This window comes from Eumetopias jubatus, unplaced genomic scaffold, assembly GCF_037043125.1.
Source record: "Eumetopias jubatus isolate StellerSeaLion01/CBP00866 unplaced genomic scaffold, mEumJub1_p1.0 scaffold_4, whole genome shotgun sequence".
Lineage (NCBI taxonomy): Eukaryota > Metazoa > Chordata > Mammalia > Carnivora > Otariidae > Eumetopias > Eumetopias jubatus.
This window is the reverse complement of record NW_028274810.1, coordinates 156,781,407-156,803,350: the sequence shown is the minus strand read 5'-3', so window position 1 is coordinate 156,803,350 and position 21,944 is coordinate 156,781,407. Positions and strand designations below refer to the sequence as shown.

At 40.3% G+C, this 21,944-nt stretch overlaps 1 protein-coding gene and 1 pseudogene across 2 annotated transcripts in view; both read left to right on the top strand.

Moving 5' to 3' along the window:
• The first annotated feature begins 3,113 nt into the window (after positions 1 to 3,113).
• On the top strand, positions 3,114 to 3,222 carry LOC114216949 (small nucleolar RNA SNORA70; annotated as a pseudogene).
• A 5,985-nt stretch (positions 3,223 to 9,207) lies between these two features.
• The window catches only part of E2F5 (E2F transcription factor 5), a 24,074-nt gene continuing 11,337 nt past the window's right edge, over positions 9,208 to 21,944 (top strand). For both annotated transcript variants that reach the window (XM_088022794.1, XM_088022793.1), the window contains exon 1: positions 9,208 to 9,679. In XM_088022794.1, the coding sequence (XP_087878920.1) occupies positions 9,446 to 9,679 (234 nt within the window). In that variant the 5' untranslated portion in view covers positions 9,208 to 9,445. The remainder of the gene's footprint in view (positions 9,680 to 21,944) is intronic.

The window sequence follows — 21,944 nt, the reverse complement described above, 5'->3', positions numbered from 1 at the left end:
TGATATGTAACATTGTATAAGTTTAACATATACAACATAAAGATATGATGTATGTATATATTGTGAAATGATTACAGTAAGTTTAATATCCATCACTACACAGTACATTTTCTTTCTTCTGATGAGAACTTCTAATATCTACTCTGAGCAACTTTCAAATATACAATACACAACTGTTAACTATAATCATCATGTGTACTACATCCCCAGAACTTAAATATATAACTGTAAGTTTATACCTTTTGACCACCTTCATTCAATTCCCCCCACCCCGTATCCAAAATCTTGATTTATAAGTACCTAGACTTAAACTCACTAGTCTTCTAGTTTCTGTTAGTACATACCAGCCACCAAATTCCTAAAGCCAAGATATGCTGTCTTCAATACTGAGTTCCTGCAAGGTTGGGATGTTAGGTAAAGAAGTTCCAGTTTGGTTTTCTGGGGGATAATTGGAAAAGATATTCTACCTGTTCCCAACCAGTGAAATCCCAAAATGTTCACTCACATGGCCAAATGCTGACTGTTTGGGGCAATAGCAGTTTATCCTCTCTTCTGTTGAGTTATTAGAAAATAAACAGCAGCTGCTACCCTTCATTAAGCCCTACCAATATTTAAATATCATCAATGCAGTGGACGAAGTAGTAATGTCCTTAGTTTGATACCATTGCAAGGTCCAGTAAATGAATCGGCAACAATTAATAGATGAGTCCCATATTTTATGGAGTAGGAGAGTAACCCTGCCAAAGTTGTGACTATTTAATTCATTTGGAAGATTTTCATCAAGAAGTCTTGATATCCCATCTGATTTGTGATTTACAGGCTAGTGATACCACCACTAATGGTGGGCCCCAATTATCTCTATTTCTTTACTTACTTTGGCAATAGACTGCTGCTCATGACTAATTTATGGCTTAAATCACAATGACCAAGGGAGACACAAGCAGCTGAACATACTGGTATAATTGACTCATTTATACGTTAAGTGGATGTAACCACCGTTTTTGTCTAAACGGCCTGCTCTAGAATACATAGCTTAGTTATTTCGGAGTGCCTGGAGTCTGACTGTATTCTTTCATTATGGCTCTGTCATGCTGGTGTTTCCAACATTTATTGCCACATCCTGGGATATAAGCCACAGTCTGACCTAATTGCTTCCAATCAGATAGCTCATGCCTTGTCCTACCTAGAACCCCCTAAGATGTGTTGAATCAGGCACACAGCAACCTACAAAGCAAAACAAACACCTATTTACTAGACCTTGGGAAACAAAACCTAGAGCAGAAACAAATTTCCCTGATTCTTATCCTTGCCTTGGGGTCCTGTAGAAAGATAGTTTGAGGGACCCCTGGGTGGCTCAGTCGGTTAGGCGTCTGCCTTTGGCTCAAGTCATGATCCCGGAGTCCTGGGATCAAGTCCCGCATCAGGCTCCTTGCTCGGCAAAGAGCCTTCTTCTCCCTCTTCCTGCTGTTCCTCCTGCTTGTGTGCTCTCACTCTCTCTCTGGCAAATAAATAAAATCTTTAAAAAAGAAGGAAAGAAAGGCTCAGGCTTTCAGGAAATGGTAAGAATCCTACATATATATGTATCTCCTATTTATAGTGGGTGCACTTTCTTTGGTTTTACTGGAAGTGAATTTTAGGGAGGATCAATCCATGGGGTCTTCTTTGAGACTCATCAAATCAAAATGTTCTTTTCTGAACATTCTTTTCTAAGAGGTTGCTGTGCAGTTTTCCAACATGACTCCTACCAGGCTTTGGAAAGGCTTATATTTAGTAGTTACATCTGTCAGGTTAGTTGTTAGTTACAACACCTGTAATTAGACTGAATTTTGCCTTTTCTTTCTTCAAGAAGTGTATGAGTTGTAGTCTTCTCACACACAGATAGATCTAATTAAGCAGTGCTTTATAAATGAAGTTGGATTTTTTTATTCTATCAAACTTTTGGAATATCCTTTTATTTAAATCCAAAGAGATGATTGCTTTTACAACCTTGAGAATTTAGGGCCTAAATACCATAAGAATCTTTGAAATCTTTCCAGGATTTTGGTTAGTGTCAGGTAGTATTTCCCATAGGAGATAACTATTTGACATTTCATGGGTGGATGAACCCTCCTCTTCTCCAGTCCCACCTTGCCATAGGCTGTGCTTGTAGTTGCCACAGCTTTGAATGGATTATCTTTTTTAGCCATTTTTTCACTTTTATCTCCAATTGCTGTATTTCTTGGTAATGTAACTGTCTTGCTTTGATTTATTTTATTTTTTTATTTTTTAAAGTAGGCTCCATGCCCAGTGGGACTCAATATCACCACCCTGAGATCCAGACCCAAGCTAGATCAAGAGTCAGATACCAGGGGTGCCTGGGTGGCTCAGTGGGTTAAGCATCTGCGTTCAGCTCAGGCCATAGTCCCAGGATCCTGGGACTGAGCCCTGAGTCGAGCTCCCTGCTCAGTGAGGAGCCTGCTTCTCCCTCTCCCTCTGCCCCTCTCCCCCGCTCATGCGCTCTCTCTCTCGAGTAAATAAATAACATCTTTAAAAAGGTGGGGGGATGCCTGGGTGGCTAAGTGGTTAACAGTGTCTGCCTTTGGCTCAGGTCTTGATCCCAGAGTCCTGGGATCAAGTCCTGCATCGGGCTCCTTGCTCAGCGGGGAGCCTACTTCTCCCTCTGTCTGCTGCTTCCTCTGCTTGTACTCTCTCTGACAAATAAATAAATAAATAAAATCTTCAAAAAAACCAAAAAACAAAAAAACACACCTAACCGACTGAGCCACCCAGGCACCCCAGTAACTGTCTTGCTTTTAGATTCTGTTTTTCTTAGTATATGGCTCATGGTGGGAGACTGAGGATCTGCCTATGCCACTTATTTTCATTATTTTTAAACCTCTGAGGTAGAGGGACTTCCTGATTGGCAGATATTTTCTTCTGAACAGTAGTGAAAACAACATTGGTTAGCACTTTTACAAGCCCGGAATACCCTTTCTGCTCTCAGTGTTTACAATGCTGGCATACATCACCTACTATTTTGTAAACACTGTTGAACTTATGAAATCTGTGTACTTGCTCTCTTTACTGATATAACCCGCATAAAGATTCTGAACTTTGAGAGCAAATTCTTTATGATGCATAACTGGCTAAAGACTAGAAGAGTACCCAGTGTGCAATGGCTCCTTGGTAATGTATGCGGCCTGTTGATTGTATAGGTTCCCCTAAGGGACTTTGGAGACAGCCCTTTCCAGTGGGCATTGACGTCTGACCTCATGCTATCTCCAGTCTAGGCTGAAGACGGGTATGAGGGGTGTTTTGGAAAGCACAGTGGCCGGGGTCCATGTTGGCCAAGTCATCAAGTCCATTTGTACCAAGCTGCAGAACAAGGAGCATGTAACTGAGGCCCTACGCAGGACCAAGTTCAAGTTCCCTGGCTGCCAGCAGATTCACATTTCTAAGAAGTGAGGCTTGACCAAGTTTAATGTGGATGAACTGAAGATATGGTGGCTAAAGGAAAAGCAGCTCATCCCAGATGGCTGTGGAGTCAAATATATCTCTAATCGTGGCCCCTAGAATGAATGGTGGGTTCTGCAGTCATGAGAACCTGGGCACTGCCCCCTCCTTATTCATTCCCATCAGTAAATCCTACTTCCGGCCAAAAAAAAAAAAAAAAAAGACTAGAAGAGTAAAATGTTTTTCTTCCTGTCAGCTAAAAGATAAATGTTTACTAAACTTCAACTGGTTATGATCACTAAATAAACTGATACACTTAAAAACTGGTATAACATCATGAATTTCATCTTCATGATTTCTGTCATATTTTCACACTACCGAAATTGTTAATTTCTTATTAGTTTTCCTAAAACTGACTTACTTTTAAAAATTAAATAACTCTTTTAGCCACAATTTAAATAATGTAACTTAAATCACTAGTTTGATGTTCTGGTTATGTTTGTTTTAAAATTTTCTCAATTCACATTAAATTAGTCATGCAAGTATTACAATTAAAAAGTGTTTCACCATGTAATCAGCTAAAATCATTCTGTGTGATACCAGTAGTATATGCACAACACATTAGAAAAGACAGACAAATTGTTGGGTGGTCTACTGACTGAAGACGGTTCCCAAAGGTAATATTTTGGCTTTTCCATTTTTTTCCATTTTACAAAGCATTTTTTCTTCTCAGAGATTCTAACAGCACATATTATTTGATTTGGTAATGTTTATGGCTAACATGACTTAGTTGGAAGATATCCACTGATGAGTCTGCATTTAATTTTTGCTGAATAAAGTATTTTTTATAATAGCATACACATAATTATATAAATATGTGTTTTATAAATAAAAGAGTTTAATTACAGTAGAACAAGATAGTATAGTACATATTTGAAGGTTAGATAATTCTTGGATACCTCTTGTCATTATCTTGAAGGATTTACTTATTTGTTTACTTAGAGTGCTTTATTTTTCATTCTAGGGAATAGGTTTCCTGGTACTGCACAAGGAATTGAATGATGTGGGGATCATTAGTGGTGAAAAATTATCTTTTGACAACACTTTTGACTTGGAATCATTCCCTCTTGGTGATAAATCCAAAAATTTTCAACACTCGTTTGACATAGGGTTTTTGTTGCCAAAGGGTTTGTATCGGAGGGTACAAGTTTGCGTCTTAATTGGGGCAATGTATTATGAACAAGAACCCTTTATGTGATGGCTCATTATTTAGACAAGCTGTCATCTTAAGCTTTGGTAGTTTAGTAACAAGCATTTTTATTTTACTAAAATTTCAAAGAAATGTGTTATCACTCATGTTTCCAATGAAGAGCGTTGCTAAGCAACTTAATTTTTCAGGAAGGTCTAAATGACATTCAGTTTCAGTAAATGTTTGATCCTAGTTGCCTTCCCTTTTTTATCTATAAGAGCAGTCAGAGGACTATTCATGCATAAGGAAACAGAAGATTGCAGTGTATACTGGTTGAATTATATTTTGCTGTAAGAAATTTGATCTCTTGTTCTTATATTTGAACATGTATGGTTGAAATTCAGACCCCACATATCAGATCATAAGCATTAACTTAATGACCATAAGAATTAGAGGTGTTTTTTTTTTTTTTTAAGATTTATTTATTTATTTGAGAGAGCGGGGATGGGGAGTTGGTGGTAGAGGGGCAGAGAGAGAGAGAGAGAATCCCAAGCAGACTCCAGACTCTGCAAGGAGCCCAACGTGGGGCCCGATCTCATGGCCCTGAGATCACAACCTGCGCTGAAACCAAGGGTCAGATGCTCAACTGACTGTGCCACCCAGGTGCCCCAAGCATTAGAATTCTTAATACCACTCTTCAAGGAAGAGGCAACTATTTCTCTGCTTCTTTTAATGTCATCCCATATTTTTAATATATGTGCTCTTTCTCTAAACTGCCTTGATAGTGCAGTACAGAATACAAGTCACCATATAAAATTTAAATTCTAACACATGTGAATTATATTTCTATAGATGTTTAAGTGTAATTTGCATTTCCTGTTTCTACTTATAAGGCACAAACTTGTGAAAACAGCCTTTTTATTTATTATATTGTTATACCATGCAGGTTTTTGGTGGGCAAAGAGTAATGTTGTTTATAATAATGAGAGGATTAATAATCCTTGAAACATGTTTCTTAACTAAGTTTGTTGTTTTTTGGTAGTATTGTTTTGCTTGTTTATTTTACCTAGAAAGTGCAGAAGATAGATGTGTGTTGCAAGGTTTGGAAAAGAAAAACAAAAAGCCAAATTGTTTTCTTACTAACTTAGAACAGATTATGCAAGGGAGTAATAAAGCTAATGGAGGTAGCCTTTTGGTGGAAGTTTGTTAGCTCAAAGGAGACCTGAAAGTTGGAAGTTCCAACCAATCATGACCACTAAATAGGTTCATGCATTTAAAAATCAGTACACCATCATCAGTGACCAAAATAAAATATGGTTGGGGTGCCTGGCTGGCTTAGTTGGTAGAGCATGTGACTCTTGATCTGAGGGTTGTAAGTTCGAGCCCCACACTGGGGATAGAGATTACTTAAAAATAAAATCTTAAAAAAAAAAAAAAAACTTAAAAAAATGTACAGTTGTGTCATAGTTAAATATTTAAGAAAATCCAACAAAAGTTTTTTTTAATTTCTTTTTAAGATTTTTTATTTTTAGAGGCACCTGGGTGATTCAGTCAGTTAAGCGTCTGCCTTAGGCTCTGATCATGATTCCAGCGTCCTGGGATGGAGCCCCGCATCTGGCTCCATGCTCAGCAGGGAGCCTGCTTCCCCCTCTCTCTCTGCCTGCCTGCCTACCTACTTATGATCTCTCTCTCTCTCTGTCAAATAAATAAATAAATAAAATCTTTAAAAAAAAGTTTTTATTCTTAAATAATATCTACACCCAGTGTGGGGCTTGAACTCACAACCCAAGATCAAGAGTTGTATGCTCTCCCTACTGAGCCAGTCAGGCACCCCTCGTAATGATTATTTGTATTTTGATTTTTTAACCTCATGTTTCTTAAACAATTTCATCAGCAGAAATTTCCAAAACGATTCAACAATGTCTAAAGATTTTATTTATTTGGCCCAAAGAGAGAAAGTGCACAAGCAGGGGTTGCTGCAGAGGGAGAGGGAGAAGCAGGCTCTCCGCTGAGCCAGGAGCCGGATGTGGGGCTCGATCCCGGGACCCTGAGATTATGACCTGCGCTGAAGGCTTAATTGACTGAGCCACCCAGGTGCCCCAAGATTCAACAATATTAAGAAGACTTTTGTATTATCAGCTCCTGATCTTTAGGTGTTTTTAGGGAAAAAGATAATTTCATTATTTTCATGTTATTACTCAGTGTTTCTAAAAGAATGACCATAGGCATGAGAATTACCTGAAACTGAAAATTGCAGATCTCCAAGTCAAATTCTCATATCAAATGCTGATTTCATCTCTGAGGTTTGGATCCAAGAATCTGCATTTTTAACAAATACCATAGATGATTTTTCTCAGTAAAGTTTGGGAACCAGTGGTGTAAGTGATTTTTAGCTTCTCCAACAAACGTAAGATTTTGAAGACTAATTGAAATGATGGCTAATTTGTGAATATTTTCTAGTTGAACCCCAGCTAATTTAAACAAATGAAAAATCTATTGTGAAAAATACAAAAACACTGCAAAATAAATTTCAAGTGACCTATTAGCATCATTAACAGTATAATAATTGCTTTTAAGAAAACCTTTAAAAACTGAAATTAAAAAAAAACTATCTGAAATTAAAAAAAAACTATTTTCAAAATAACCAAAATAGATTTTATAAAGTAATACTACATGGTATGGAATGAATTGTCTCTCCCCCCAAATTCATAAGTTAAAGCCCTAATCCCCAGTGTGATGGTATTTGAGAAGGGAGACTTCGGAAGGTATTAGGTATAGATGAAGTCATAAGAGTAGGGCCTCCTGTCCTTATAAGGGATACTGGGGAACTTGCTCTTTCTGTCTCTGCCTTGTGAGGACATGAAGAGAAAGTCTGTAAGCCAGGAAGAGAGCTCTCACTAGAACCTGACCATGCTGGCACCCCGAGCTTGGACTTCCAGATCTCTAGAACCATGAGAAAGACTATGGTATTTTTGTTATGACAGACTTAGCTGACTAAGGCACAACATAAATGTAAGTTTTTAAAAAAATAATTATAATTTTATCAATTCCTGTCCCAGCATGTATAGGCAGAATGTTCCCTCTTCAAATTAAAACTAACTAAAACCTCCTTAATAAACACTATTGTTTATTAATTTTATTAATAAAATTTTATTAGTCAATGAAATTAATTTGCAAAACTTGTCACTGATTTTGCTAATGACAAATCACACAGGAAAAACCATTTTCAGATAGCTTAAATTGTTTGGCATTTTTTAGCTGAATTTTTCATGTTTTACTAAAGATTTTTAATTTCAAGTTTTGCTTATAGAGTTCTTGAATTAAAATGAAGACTATTGGTTATTAGTAAAGTTCTGTGCCTATGAATAGGAAACAAATTTATTATAAATGGTTTATCTAGTTTTACCTGTGAATGCTGCTGTCTGAACATTTCACTTTAGTCACCCATTTTGTCAGCTTGTTACTTTAAGTAAAATCTTGCATGAAGCTTTCTTAATTTTGTCATATGAAATTTCTATTCACCTCATATTTATTGAGCATCTACTATATTCCAAGTGTTGTGAAAACAACTCATTTAAAATTTAGACCTGGGGGCGCCTGCGTGGCTCAGTCGTTAAGCATCTGCCTTCCGCTCAGGTCATGATCCCAGCGTCCTGGGATCCAGCCCAGCATCGGGTTCCCTGCTCCGCAGGAAGCCTGCTTCTCCCTCTCCCACTCCCCCTGCTTGTGTTCCCTCTCTCTCTGGGTCTCTGCCTGTCAAATAAATAAATAAAATCTTTTAAAAAATTTAAAAAAGATAAAATTTAGACCTGATTTTCAGAAATTTGTAATCAAAAGACTTCATTTTTACTCAGATCTGTGTGCCATCTCATTTATCAAAAATGGCTTGGGGTATCACTGAAGCACAAAAACCTATGAGTGCCTAATATTCTAAATAATACAGTATAATCTGATTTCAATGAGGCATTAAGAACACCTCTAAATGCAGGAGATCTGAGGTCTAGCCGTGAGTCCAGCAATTCACAACCTCTCCCATACACTTCAGTTTCTCTACCCACAAAGTTAAGGCGTTGGGAGGGGACTGCTGATGAGGACAAAACCCTAAACTCCAGGATTTTGCTTCCCTTGCATTCCAAACCTAAAAAGATGATCTATGGAATAAAACCCTGCACTTGGTCCCGGTCACTGAAATGTTTGCAAAAGATTCTAAAAGCTCAAAAAGAGCGCTCAGCAGATAATACCCAATGACGATAAGCGACCCAAACCTGATCTCCTGCGGCTCTACAAACGGAGCTCAGAAACTAAGGGCCACTGGGCAGAGTGATTTTCTGCCCCAGAGATGTCCTTGCTTTCCCCCGCTGTCGCTGCGGGAGGTCGTCATTCCTCCAGGCAGCTCACGAACAGCAGTGAGGCGAGTGTGAAACACACTCACCGACGCTTCCCCTCCTCCCTGCTCGCTCCTCCTTCCCACAGAAAAATGCGTTTCCAGGCAACGGCGAGCCGCGGCGTCACTTCCTGCCATTTAAACTCGGGTCCCCACCCCTCCTGCCCCTTCTTTTCGCTTCCACTCCCCCTCCCCTCGGTCGTGGGCTTCATTCACGCTTCTCAGGGCTTGGGGAGGGGCGGAGGCCGGCGCGCCTAGGCGCCCCGAGTCCCGTGGGCGCCGCGAGCGCACCTGTTGTTGCGGGGCCCGCGACCCTTGGCTCTGCTCTCGGCCGGCGGCGGCTGGAGCGGCCGCTGCAGAGCCTGCCCGGCAGGTGGCGGCGGGCGGGAGCGGACGAGCGGCCGGGCGCGGGGGCCGCAGCACCGCGGCGTGGGGACGCGATGGCGGCGGCGGAGCCCGCGAGCTCGGGCCAGCAGGCGCCGCAGGGCCAGGGCCAGGGCCAGCGGCCGCAGCCGCAGCCTTCCCAGGCGCAGCCTCCGCAGCAGCCACCGCCGCCTCAGCTCGGGGGCGGCGGGGGCGGTAGCAGCAGGCACGAGAAGAGCCTGGGGCTGCTCACCACCAAGTTCGTGTCGCTGCTGCAGGAGGCCAAGGACGGCGTCCTGGATCTCAAAGCGGTGAGCGCGGGAGGCGGGGATGGGGGCGGACTTCGTTGCCCGCGGCCTCCGAAGAAGCCCACCCCTTGAAGAGTGGGTCGGGCGGCGTGGTGTGGACGCGCCCCGCGGGGACCGGGCGACCCCAAAGCTAGGGCCATGTGGCCGGTGCCCAGGCCCAGGACTCCGGGATGGGGGAGGGACGAGGGACCAGGATGGCCCCGACCGGCCGCACAACCAATAGGGCCCGGCGCCGCGCTGGGCTCTCGACAAAGAGCCTAGGACCTGGAGCGCGCCCGCGTGGCTTCTGGCGCAGGAACCCGAGGGCGACCGAGGGTCCTTGCTGCTCCGCGTCCACCTGTGGCAGAGGCGCAGGGGGTACCCGGGCACTTTGCCTGGAGACACCTGGGGATCGATTTTGCTGTTGGGAATTGATGGTTTTAATAGGCTATTCTAGAGGAGACCGTGTTCCGGTTGTTCGAAACAAAACAAAAAACCCGATTTTGCCACCTCTTCCGGATGAAAGGGGAAAAAAGCGAACTTTCCACACTCGTTCCCGGTGGAAATAATAATAGTAATAAAAAAAAAAACCCCGCTTCCCAGCACAATTCTTTTCATCATCCTGATGATTGGGAGGGGGATATTTGATTTTTGATTAATTTGGTATCTGATAGATTTCTAAAAGTGAGATTTGCCGTCACACAGAAAGGGGATGTTTTAGAACTTTGACTCAAGGTGGTGGAAGCGCTCAGTAAACTCCTGTTTCATGAGAACGTGTGCTTCGTCTTTTACTACAGTTTTTCAAACAACAGTATGCATCAAAAGCTGTTCGGTTAAACAGAATGACTTAACCGTTCCAGGCAGGATTTGGAAGGATTCCACAATGCCGAGGAACAGGAGAATGTGATTACTTGAATTAAAATTCAACCAGTGCACCAAGTTTAAGTAAGAACCAAAGCTTTAAAAACAAATAAAAATTACTAACGTGTCATTAATCACCGCAGACCCCCTCCTAGGCATTTCCCCGATATCCGAAATCTGATTTTATACTGTTGATTGGTCCCAGCACCCAGGGGAGTGCCAGTGGGACCACCTTACTTGGCTTTGAAAGTGTGACCTAGATCATTAAGGTTGTGCCTAGAGCAAAGGAAACGGCGTCTGAGCCAGAGAGCATTCTGTAGTGTTCCCTGAAGGTAGAGAAGAGGACTCTGGGGGACTTGAAGGTTTCTACTAGAGGCCCTCCTCTGAGTGTAGCCCAGGGGGTGATGTTTGTCTTTGAATTCCCTTTCCTTACCCTGAGCACAGTAGATGTTCATTAAGTGATTGTTGAATTATCTGAATTCAAATAAGGCATGATGTGTGCATTTTGTATGTTGGCAAGTAGTTTCTACTGTCTATCTTTTTATTCCTGGAATTTCCCCCCAGCTCTGGAAATTCCTTGTTCTTTCTACAGCCTTTCCTCCCTTGCTTCCTCCCTTAAAGTGCTTTATAGTGTATATATAGTATTTAGATTGTCAAGAACTAAAAATGGATTCCATTTAAAAAATTTCAAAAGAAGTCATGAAGTCATCAGAGAAAGCCAGAGATACTACAAAACATGGCTTGCAAACTGCTATTCAAAATCTAGACATTGAGTTGTATCCTGAATTTACTGTGTAAATGTACTGTGGTTTCAGTTAAAGGGAATCAGGGAAGTTTGGGGTTTTCCAGATAGAGCTGAACTGAGGGTTTAACTTTGAGGGCTTCTTTCTCAACTCAACTGGGAATGTGATGGAACTTCGCCTTACTTGCCTTTAAATTCTTTGGCTTCCTCCTGTTTCATCTAAAGCCATATAAGTGTTCTCCAGAAGTCACAGAGAAAGTGAGTAGGAAGTAGAATTTAATTTATTGTAACAGCATTGTTTCATTCATCCTGGAACTTTCCTAAAAGTTTCAAAGGTTTCTGCAGTAACATAATGTTTCTTTGTATTAATGATTTTTTACTCCTAAAGACCACTTTGAGTATCATTTTTTCCACATATACATGAAAAATAGACATATTTATTTACATATATGTAAATATATGTATATACATACATGTAAATATATATATTCATATAAAAATCTTACAGTGAAATCTTTCCAGTGATGTTTCTTATTGTGAACCATGACATCTACTCCTGAAAAATAACAGGACGCTACATCTTGGTGATGCATTTCTTCTTCATAATATACCTGAGTATGTAGCTTAATAAAGCAAATAAATTCTAATAAAGCTGTTTGAGTATACTTTAACAATTAGAGATTAGAAACACTTTGAAAGTGGTTTGTGAAACTTACATATGTCCCTCCCACTCCCACACCTATAGTATATGGTCTTATTTATGAAAGTAGGGTGCAGTACTTTTTACTCCAGTGAGATGACACATTATCCCTTGCTCCTCTCAAGCTATCTGGCTTGACAATTTATGCTGCTAATAACTAGCATTTATGGAGAGTTTGTTCCAGACTTTTTACATATATTAACTAATTTTATCATCTTAACAACTTGGAAATTTGGGCCTAACATCCCTGTTTCACAGATGAGAAAATTGAAATGTTAAGTAACTTGCCCAGTGTCACACAGTAGAAAGTGACAGAGTAAGATCTGAAAGTAGACCATTTTTCTTTTGTTTATGCTATACTGTCTTTTAGTATTCCTTACAAAAACCACAAATTTCTCTCATTTAAGTTTTTCGACTGTGTAAGAACATGGAATGTTTCTTCTAAAGAAAAACACATGATTATTTTTATCCCTCTGCCCATGACAGAAGAAAGAGGTATTGAGCTCCTATTTTCTTTTAAGGTTTTATTTATTCTTTTTAGAGAGAGGGCATGTGCACGCACGTGGCAGGGGAAGGGGCAGAGAGAGAGAATCCCAAGCCGACTCCATGCTAAGCATGCAGCCCGACTTGGGGTTTGATCTCACGACCCTGAGATCATGACCTGAGCTGAAATCAAGAGTCAGAAGCCCAACCTACTGAGCCACCCAGGTGCCCTGAGCTCCTCCTTTAAAAATGAGGGTATTGATGGTGAATTCCACATTATTTCACAAATTAAACTAGGGTTCTACTTTTCCAGAAGTAAGAATTTAAAGCGCTGTTAAGATAGTCATGACTATCTATATATTGTTTTGGAAATTCCTATTAAATATGATTTCTAACTGAGTTTCTGTATTTTATTTGTCATTTTGGTGCCACCTTGAATTTTAAAGCATGATTAAGACGGTATTATAATTGTTTATGTTACTAATTGCCTGCATAATACCTAGGTTACAATGATAAAGTATTTATGATGTTCCTTATCTCACAGGTCCCTGACTCATACCAATTTATGATTAGCTAATTAATATATGCCCTGACTCATAGCCAGTTATGATTAGCTAATTAAGATATACCCTGGAAGAAATAAATAATCTAAGGCCTTAGTTTGTGACATAAAGCAAAGTTTTGGTGTCACAGGATAAAGATAGGATTAGCCTAAGGAAAGATATATGAGTAGGACAGCCAGAACTTTAGGGCATACTTAACAATTCTCAGGACAGTTTCACTTCTTTGAGTGTATACTCAAAGATTTAGAAACAGTGTCTTAAATAGATAATTGTATACCCCATATTCATAGCATTATTCACAGTAGCCAAAAGATAGAAGCAATACAAGTGTCTATCAATAGATGAATAAATAAACAAAATGTGATAGGTACATACAATGGAAGATTATTCAGCCTTAAAAAGGAAGGAAATTCTCTCACACATGCTACAACATGGATGAACCCTGAAGACATTATGCTAGTTGCAAAAAGATAAATACTCTATGATTCCACTTATATGAAGTAACTAAGAGTAGTTACGTTCATAGAGACAAAATAGAAGAGTGACTCCAGGGGCTAGGGGGAAGGGGAGAATGGGAAGTTGTTTAATGGTTCAGCATGTTATGGGCTGAACTGTGTCCTCTCAAAATCCATATGCTGAAGCCCTAATCCTCCGTACCTCAGAATGTGACTATATTTGGAGATAGTGCCTTTACAGAGATGATGAAGTTAAAATGAAGTCATTGGGATAGGCACTAATCCAATCAGACTGGTGTCCTTAGAAGAAGGGAAATTTGGACACACAGACGCCAGGATTCATCCCCCCAGAGAGAAGCCCATGTGAGGACACAACGAAAGGGTGACCATCTGCCAGCCAAGGGGAGAGGCTTCTCAAGAAACCAAACTTGCCAACACCTTGATCTTGGACTTTTAGCCTCCAAAACTGTAAGAAAATAAATTTCTGTTGTTTAAGCCACCCAGTCTGTGGTCTTTTGTTATGGCAGCCCCAGCAAACTCATACTATGGATTTAGAATTTGCCAGAGGATAAGAGTTGTGGAGATGGGTTGCGTGTCAGTGTGAATGTACTTAAAACTACCAAATTGTACACTTGAAAATGGTTAAGATGGTAAATTTTATGTCATGTGTATTTTACCAAAATTAAAGAAACCTATAAAGCAACAACACAAGATACTACGACATACCTATTGGAATGGCAAAATAACACAAAACACTAGCAATACTGAATGCTGGCAAGAATGTGGAGCAACAGGAACTCTCATTCGTTACTTGTGGGAATGTAGAATGGTACAGCCACCTTGGAAGACTGGCAGTTTTTAGAAAACTGAACATATTCTTACCATATGATTCAGCAATCACACTACTTGGTATTTACCCAAATGAGTTGGAAACTTATGTCTACCTGCACATGAATTTGTATAGCAGCTTTATTTGAAATTGCCAAAACTTGGAAGCAACCAAGACGTCTTTTGGTAGGTGAATGGATAAATAAACTGGCACATTCAGACAATGGAATACTCTTCAGTGCTTTAAAAAAAAAAAAAGCTATCAAGCCATGAAAAGACATGGAAGAACTTTAAATGTATATTACTAAGTGAGAGAAGTTGATGTGAAAAGGGTACCTACTGTATAATTCTGCTATATAGCATCCTGGAAAAGGCAAAACTATGGAGATAGTAAAAGATCAGTGGTTCAGAAGTGAGAGGGCAGAGTACAGAGAATTTTTAGTGAAACTATTGTGTATGACACTGTAATGGTGGACACATGTCATTACACATTTGTCAACACCTGTAGTATGTACAACACCAAGAATGCACCCTAATATAACTATGGACTTAGAGTGATAACGAAATGTCAGTGTGGGTTCATCAGTTTTAACCCATGTGCCACTCGGGTGAGGGATATTGATAGTGGGGGCGGCTATGCACATGTGGTGGCAGGGGTATATGGGAACTCTACTTCCTGCTCGGTTTTGCTTTGAACCTAAAACTGCTCTAAAAAATAAAATTATTAAATATGCACATAGAAAGCTGACCTGGACACATCTATTCTGGCATCTAATTGTTAAACATCAATACAAGATGCTTGACTAAATGGAAAAAAATTCTCAGGAGACTAAAGCTCTACAACACTAATAAAAATTATATTAATAGCTGGTACTAAATGGCGCTATGCCCGATGCTTTACTTGTATGAACTCATTTAACCCTGAAAAGATTAAAGAGAGATATGTCTCCATTTTGCTGATAGGAAAGTGACGTGTAAGGAGGTTGACAGTCAATATCCACAGTAGTTCAAGCCCCAATTTACTTAAAAAAAAAAAAGCTTTGGGGTGCCTGGCTAGCTCTGTCAGTGGAGCATGTGACTCTTGATCTCAGGGTTGTGAGTTCCAGCCCCACATCCAGTGTAGAGTTTACTTTAAAAAAATATTCACAGTGGGGCACCTGGGTGGCTCAGATGGTTAAGGGTCTGCCTTCGGCTCAGGTCATGATCCCAGGGTCTTGGGATCGAGTCCCGCATCGGGCTCCCTGCTAGGCGGGGAGCCTGCTTCTCCCTCTGCCTCTGCCTCTCTCTCTCTGACTCTCATGAATAAATAAATAAATAAAAACATTTAAAAAAAATATTCACAGTGAGTGACAAGTAAGTTTAGGTAGCCTGCTACCAGAAGTGATGCCCTGAGCCACCATGCTAAGCATATACATAGGTTATTAAGTTTAAAGGTAACTATTAATAGACCAGAAACACACTTTGAACTGCAATCTCATTTTAAGGGGGGAAAATAACAGCTTAAGTCCATGAAAAGGAACAAAAGGTTACATCATGAAAGCATAACACAAAATACATCAAATGAGTGATAATTGAAACCTCTTTCTATATTACACATGATTGTATTTAAATCCTTTTTCTTTTTATTAAGTTGGTTTTTTTTACTATTTTTTTTTTTTTTTGAGAGAAAGAGAGAGTGCCAGTGGGGGGAGGGGAGGGGCAGAGAGAGAGGGAGAGAGAGAGAATCCCAAGCAGGCTCCATGCCCAGCACGGAGCCCGACCTGGGGCTTGATCTCAAGACCCTGAGACCATGACCTGAGCAGAAATCAGAGTTGGACACTTAACTGACTGAGCTACGCTTCAATAAAGTGGTTTAGATGAAAAAGAATTCAGGTGTCTATTTACAAGAAACTCGCCAACTTTAAAAGTCTCAAAAAGTTTGTTACACCAGGCAAAAAGAGAGAAAATAAATTAGGAATGAGAGTCATAATTTTCAGATAGTCTACTTTAATATCAAGAGTACTAAATGGTAGGGCGCCTGGGTGGCTCAGTTGGTTAAGCGACTGCCTTCCACTCAGGTCATGATCCTGGAGTCCCTGGATCGAGCCCCGCATCGGGCTCCCTGCTCCGCGGGAAGCCTGCTTCTCCCTCTCCCACTCCCCCTGCTTGTGTTCCTGCTATCGCTGTCTCTCTCTCTGTCAAATAAATAGATAAAATCTTTAAAAAAATAAAAATAAAAAATAAATTATAAACATAATTTATGATGGCCTCATAAGTTACATCCATCACATTAGTCAGAATTAACCTTTCTTACAGACAGGTATATAAGTTGTTTCTAGGCTTTTTCCCATCTCCTTCAACAAATAGGAGTTAACCATTGTGTGCCTCAGTCCCTTTAGTAGATTGCAGCTTACGGTTGTAGGGGAAAGTCAGGGAAATGGGTCAGTTGCACACTTCTTACGCTGTAAGGTGGGTTTGGAAGCACCTACTGAATATTATTTCTTGCATTTTTTGGAGATGATAGCCTTAAGCTATCTTTTTTTTAAAAAAGATTTTATTTATTTGAGAAAGTGCAGGTGCTCAAGCATGAGTGTGGGGAGGGGTGGGGGCAGAGGGAGAGGGAGAAGCAGGCTCCCTGCTGAGCGGGGAGCCCTACATGGAGCTCCGTCCCAGGACCCTGGGGTCAAGACCCCACCCAAAGGCAGACGCTTAACCGCCTGAGCCACGCACACAGGCGCCCCGCCTCAAGGCTTTTCTACGTTGGACTGCTGTCTTGTCCAGTGGCCTCAGCTGTGTCTGCTTTGTGAATTGTTGTCCTATAGTTTCTCTCTTGTGCCTTGATTGCTCCGAGGTGCCTCCCTACTGTCCCAGATGGTACTTCCAGTTCTCCCGTGGACCTTGAAATTAAATAGCCCAACCGTTAGGAATCATATAAAAGGAGTAACGTAGGATCCAAATGGGATGAATGTTTTGAGTAGTGAAATACACCTTTTTATATCTATTTTTGCTCTTTAGAAGCCTTTTTGTTCTACTTCACTGAACTTGACTGCCTTCCAAAGTGTTAATTAGTGAGTTAGTGAGATAGGTAGGGGTATTCTCTTTTATTCCATGATACACCTTCCAAGAGCAAACTTTTCTCATTACTTTAGGGGAGAAATTGCATCAATAATTGAAATTGGATTAATAACACAACTGAAATGCCTACCATGTGCCAGGCACTCTTCTAAGTGTTTCAGATACATTCATTTGATCCTCAAATAACAGCATCTTAACAGTCATACAGATCAGGAAATTGAAGCACAGAGAGGCTAAGTAACTTGCCCAGGGTCATAAAGTTAGTAAGTCAGGCCTATCCCAGAGCCTCTCATGTCTCTGCCTGCCACCAGCACAAACCCAAGTGGTAGAATAGCAGATGCACACTGAATTTTGCTCTTGTTTTAAAAAAGTTAGTACTTATGAGGAGAGAATTTTCAAAGCAGTTGAAGACTTGGACAGGCCATCTAGAGTTTGCAATTTATAGATTTCAGAGTTTCAGCAGGCTTTTCCTACTTAAACAGATACTTTATCAAATATCTTCTTTTTTCTTTTGAGTAATCTTTGGTGACTTGAGTAAAACAATAAAAAAGTTTCTTTATAAAAGCTTATGCAGGGTTTATTAAAAGGCTCAAGCTTCTAGTTATAAAATAAATAAGACGGGAATACGAAGTATAACTATGGAATGTAGTTAATAATATGTAACAACTTTGGTGACAGTAGCTAGGTTTAACATGGTGATAACAACATATATAAATGTTGAATCACTAAGTTGTACACTTGAAACTAATAAGTTATTGTATGTCAACTGTACTGCAATAAGAACCAATTAAAAATAAAAATTAGAACAAATTTAAAGCTTATGCATTTCAAAAATATTGGTCCATATATATCAATATCATATTTAGGAATGACAGTTTGGGGTAGCAAAAGCATTGGAGATTTTTTAGGAGGAATTTGTTTGGGGCAGGATACTGAGTTGGAATTAAAATACTGTGTGCTTAGTGCTGCTTCTTGAGGGACGCCTTTGTATCCATAAAGTTAGTTCTTTATTTTTGGTATTTAATTTCCTTATTGATTCAGTGTCCCCTGCAGACCCATTGAAAGCACGTGGCAGCCTCTTCCAGCAACTTTCCCTTTTGCCTCCACCTTAAGTGATCTCTCTTTTTTTCAACCTCTTATAATACTTTATCTCTACAATATGGGACTGTTTCCATTTTTATACTTCATCCTCTAACACAAGGTGTTACCCACAACCTTAGATATGTATACAGTTCTTTTGTTACAAGTACCAGTGGTACTTAAATTGCTTATTCAGTGCAATTTTTTTTTTTTAGTTTGGGAATTTTGACGGCACACCGCACTTACTTAAAATCTTGAAATTATAGAGCCCATTTGAAAATGTTTTGCCACAAACCTATTTCATGAATATGTAATTAATGTCAAGTTCCGTTTGATTATCCATTAGCTTTATGAGTCTGTATCCTATAAAATGAGGAGAATGGTACCTCCTTTAGAAAATGGTGTGAGGATTAAATTAGGTAATATTCCTTGGAAGATCCTATTTCACCGTTATCCTGTTACTGGCTTATAAATGGTTCTTCTTAGCTGTGATTTGAAATCAGACATTCTGTAAGTTAATTATCTTTATCAGTATTTGAAATTAGCTAATAATCAGTCCAAACCTTATCATAAGATAGATAACAGAAAATACCACATGGCACAGTCGAAAGTGAGTTCACTTGGTTTTAAAAAAAATTTTTGAATATTTTATGGGCACTCTGGGGGCATCACTTGGGTTCTTTTCACCTTATTGTTAGCATCCTATCATCTGTATGTGTGTGCACATGTGTATATAACTAACTGACTTTATATAGTGTTTCCCTGGCACATTTTTTACTTTTAGATTCTGGCCCCACTGACTGTAGTATTAGTTTCCAAAGCACAGTAGCTGAAACACTGAGTACACATGTATTGACAGTTATGGTCCTGGAAGAAAGTAAAGTACCTGCTTTGCAGATGGAGAACCTGAAAGACGGGATGTTTCCCATAGTTATTGTTTGTATGTTAGCGCATTTGAATGCAACATCATGTTCCATCAGAAGAGCATTGTTGAACAAATGAGCTGCAGCTAATCTTAACTCAAATAAACCTACCACATAATCTCTCTCCCTCACCCAGAGTTGACATTGGGTCTTAGTGGACTCATTTGTTAAAGTGAAGGGGTGGGGCCAGGAAATTCTTAAAGCCCTTTTAAGCACTTACATGTGATCTCTCTCAGTTCTCCTGATTTATCTTACCCACCTCCAAAAAGCATCACAAGCTTTAATTTTGTTCCCCATATAGATACCACTTTGTTTGCAATTGGTGACATAGTTTTAGAAAAGGATTTACTATTTGGAGGGGAGATGTATTTCTTTCAGAGGGTTGTTTATCTTCCCCCCAAACTGAGTTGGTTTGTACAAATAGATGCTTCCTTTGTGTTTTGTAGGTCAAATTTGTAATAGCAAATGTAACCTTTTAAAGTAAATTTGATGCATGCGCATGTGTGCTTATTCAATAGCCATGTGGCAACATGGGATGATGATGTAACCATTTGCTCTCTGCCTGCCCCTTGACAGTACCCAGGCTGTTCTCCAAGGCTGGAGAAAAGTGCACACTGATGCTCATGGGTCTCAGTTTAAATTCACAATAACTAACTTCAAGAGGACTAATATTGCGTCCAGCATTCCTTCTACAGTATTTACTCCTACTCTCCTAGATGAATATTTCATCTTTCTCCTAAACCATTAACCATTCCCTCCCCTCTTCACTCCCCCCCCCAACAACCTCCACTTATGAGAAAATAGAAAGCAACCAGAAGGAAATGTCTAAACTCTCCCCCTTCCTGGTCTATTATCCTACCTACATCTGCACCAGAAACTCGGCTGGAATGCAGTTATTAATATGCCTTGTTATCATTTAAGGCTAATCCTCAGCTCATCTGATTCACATTCTTCCTTGCCTACCTGTAGCAGTCCTTTCTCTCTCCTGCATTGGTTAATTATCCCTCTGCCTCCGTTATTGGACGGTTCTTATCAGCATAATTTACATGTTGAATTAGCTCCCATCTTTAAAAGAAGAGAGAAAGGAAGGGGGAAAAAAACTTCCTGGAGGGACTCCACAATCCCCTACAGCTACTGCCCCATTCTTCTGTTCCTCTCTGCAGCAGAATTCTTCAAAAGAGTTGTCTGCTGTAGCTTTCCTTCCACTCTTTGTTGGAATCTCTCCATTAAGGCTTTGATTCCATTACTCAGTCAAGACAGCTCTGACCAAGGTCACCAGTGACTTGCCAAAGTCAAGTCCATGATCAGGTCTACTGCTCATCTGACTCACCCTGACAGCGGTACTTGACCTGGTCACTCTTTCTTACACTCTTCTCTTGGCTTCAAGATGCCACTCTTTCTATTTCTCTTACTTCAGTGTCAAGTTGCTCCTCACTTCCCAGATCTTAAACACTGAGTACCCTAGGGTCAGCCTTTAGACATCTTCTCTTTCTAGTTTTACCTCCTTAGGTGAATCCACTGGGTTCCATCCCGTGACCTAAAATGTCTATTTACTAATGACTACTGAAATGATATCTCTAGCTTGGACTTCTCTGCTCACCCACACACTCGTGTCCAGTCGTCTTCTGAACCTCTCCCCTTGGAGGTCAAATTATCCAAAGCCAAGTTCCTGATTTCTAGTGCCTCAAACCTGTTCTTCTGCAGTCTTCCTCATCTCCAGTTGCTCATGTCAAAAACTGTAGAGTTACCCTTGACTCTGCTCTCTGGATCTGCTTGCTATACCTTCAAAATATATCCCGAATCTCACCATTTCTCACAACATCCTCAGTTACCTGTTCATTCAAGCCACTAACCATCTCTCGAATGGATTATTGACATTGCTTTCACAATAGCCTTTTTTTCCTACCCAGAACACCCAGAGAGAACGTTTTAAAGCAGGGCATCAAATGACCATGTGTGTAAAGCCTTCCAGTGGCTTTCCATTTCACGGGGAATAAGAGCTGAAATCTTGACAATGGCCTGCAAGACCCCAGTGATCTGGCCCCTCGCTATCCGGGGTGTCCCCATCTTTATCTCTGTCTCTCACTACCTCCTCCCCCCGCCTTGTCTCCCTCCTTCCCTCCCCGCCCCTTTCTCTCACCGTTCTCCCTCTCACTCACTCTTCTGGCCATACTGGCTCGCCCGTCTTTCCTTGAAGAGTGTAAGCATATTCCTACTTCAGAGCCTTTGCACTTGCTGCTTCCTGTCAGATATTCTTCAGGGTCACTTTCTCCATTCAATTCAAATGCCACCTTATTCGGGGAGCTTTAAAATTCTGTATATATAGCCCCTACATGCATTCCTCCTAACATAATTATTTGCATGTTATTAACTCCTTCCCCCTCTTTGAGGGCAGGGACTTTGTTCCATTACTACTCTATCCATAAGACACAGAACAAGCCTGACACATCATAGTGGCTAAATGAATGATGATCATGGTGATTCATTGTATGATTCTATTGAATATGATGTCTTGAATTACTTCATAAAACTTTAAGAATTCACACAACTTTCTGAAACACTACATAAAATGTGATAGGTCCATATACACACAAACTCTA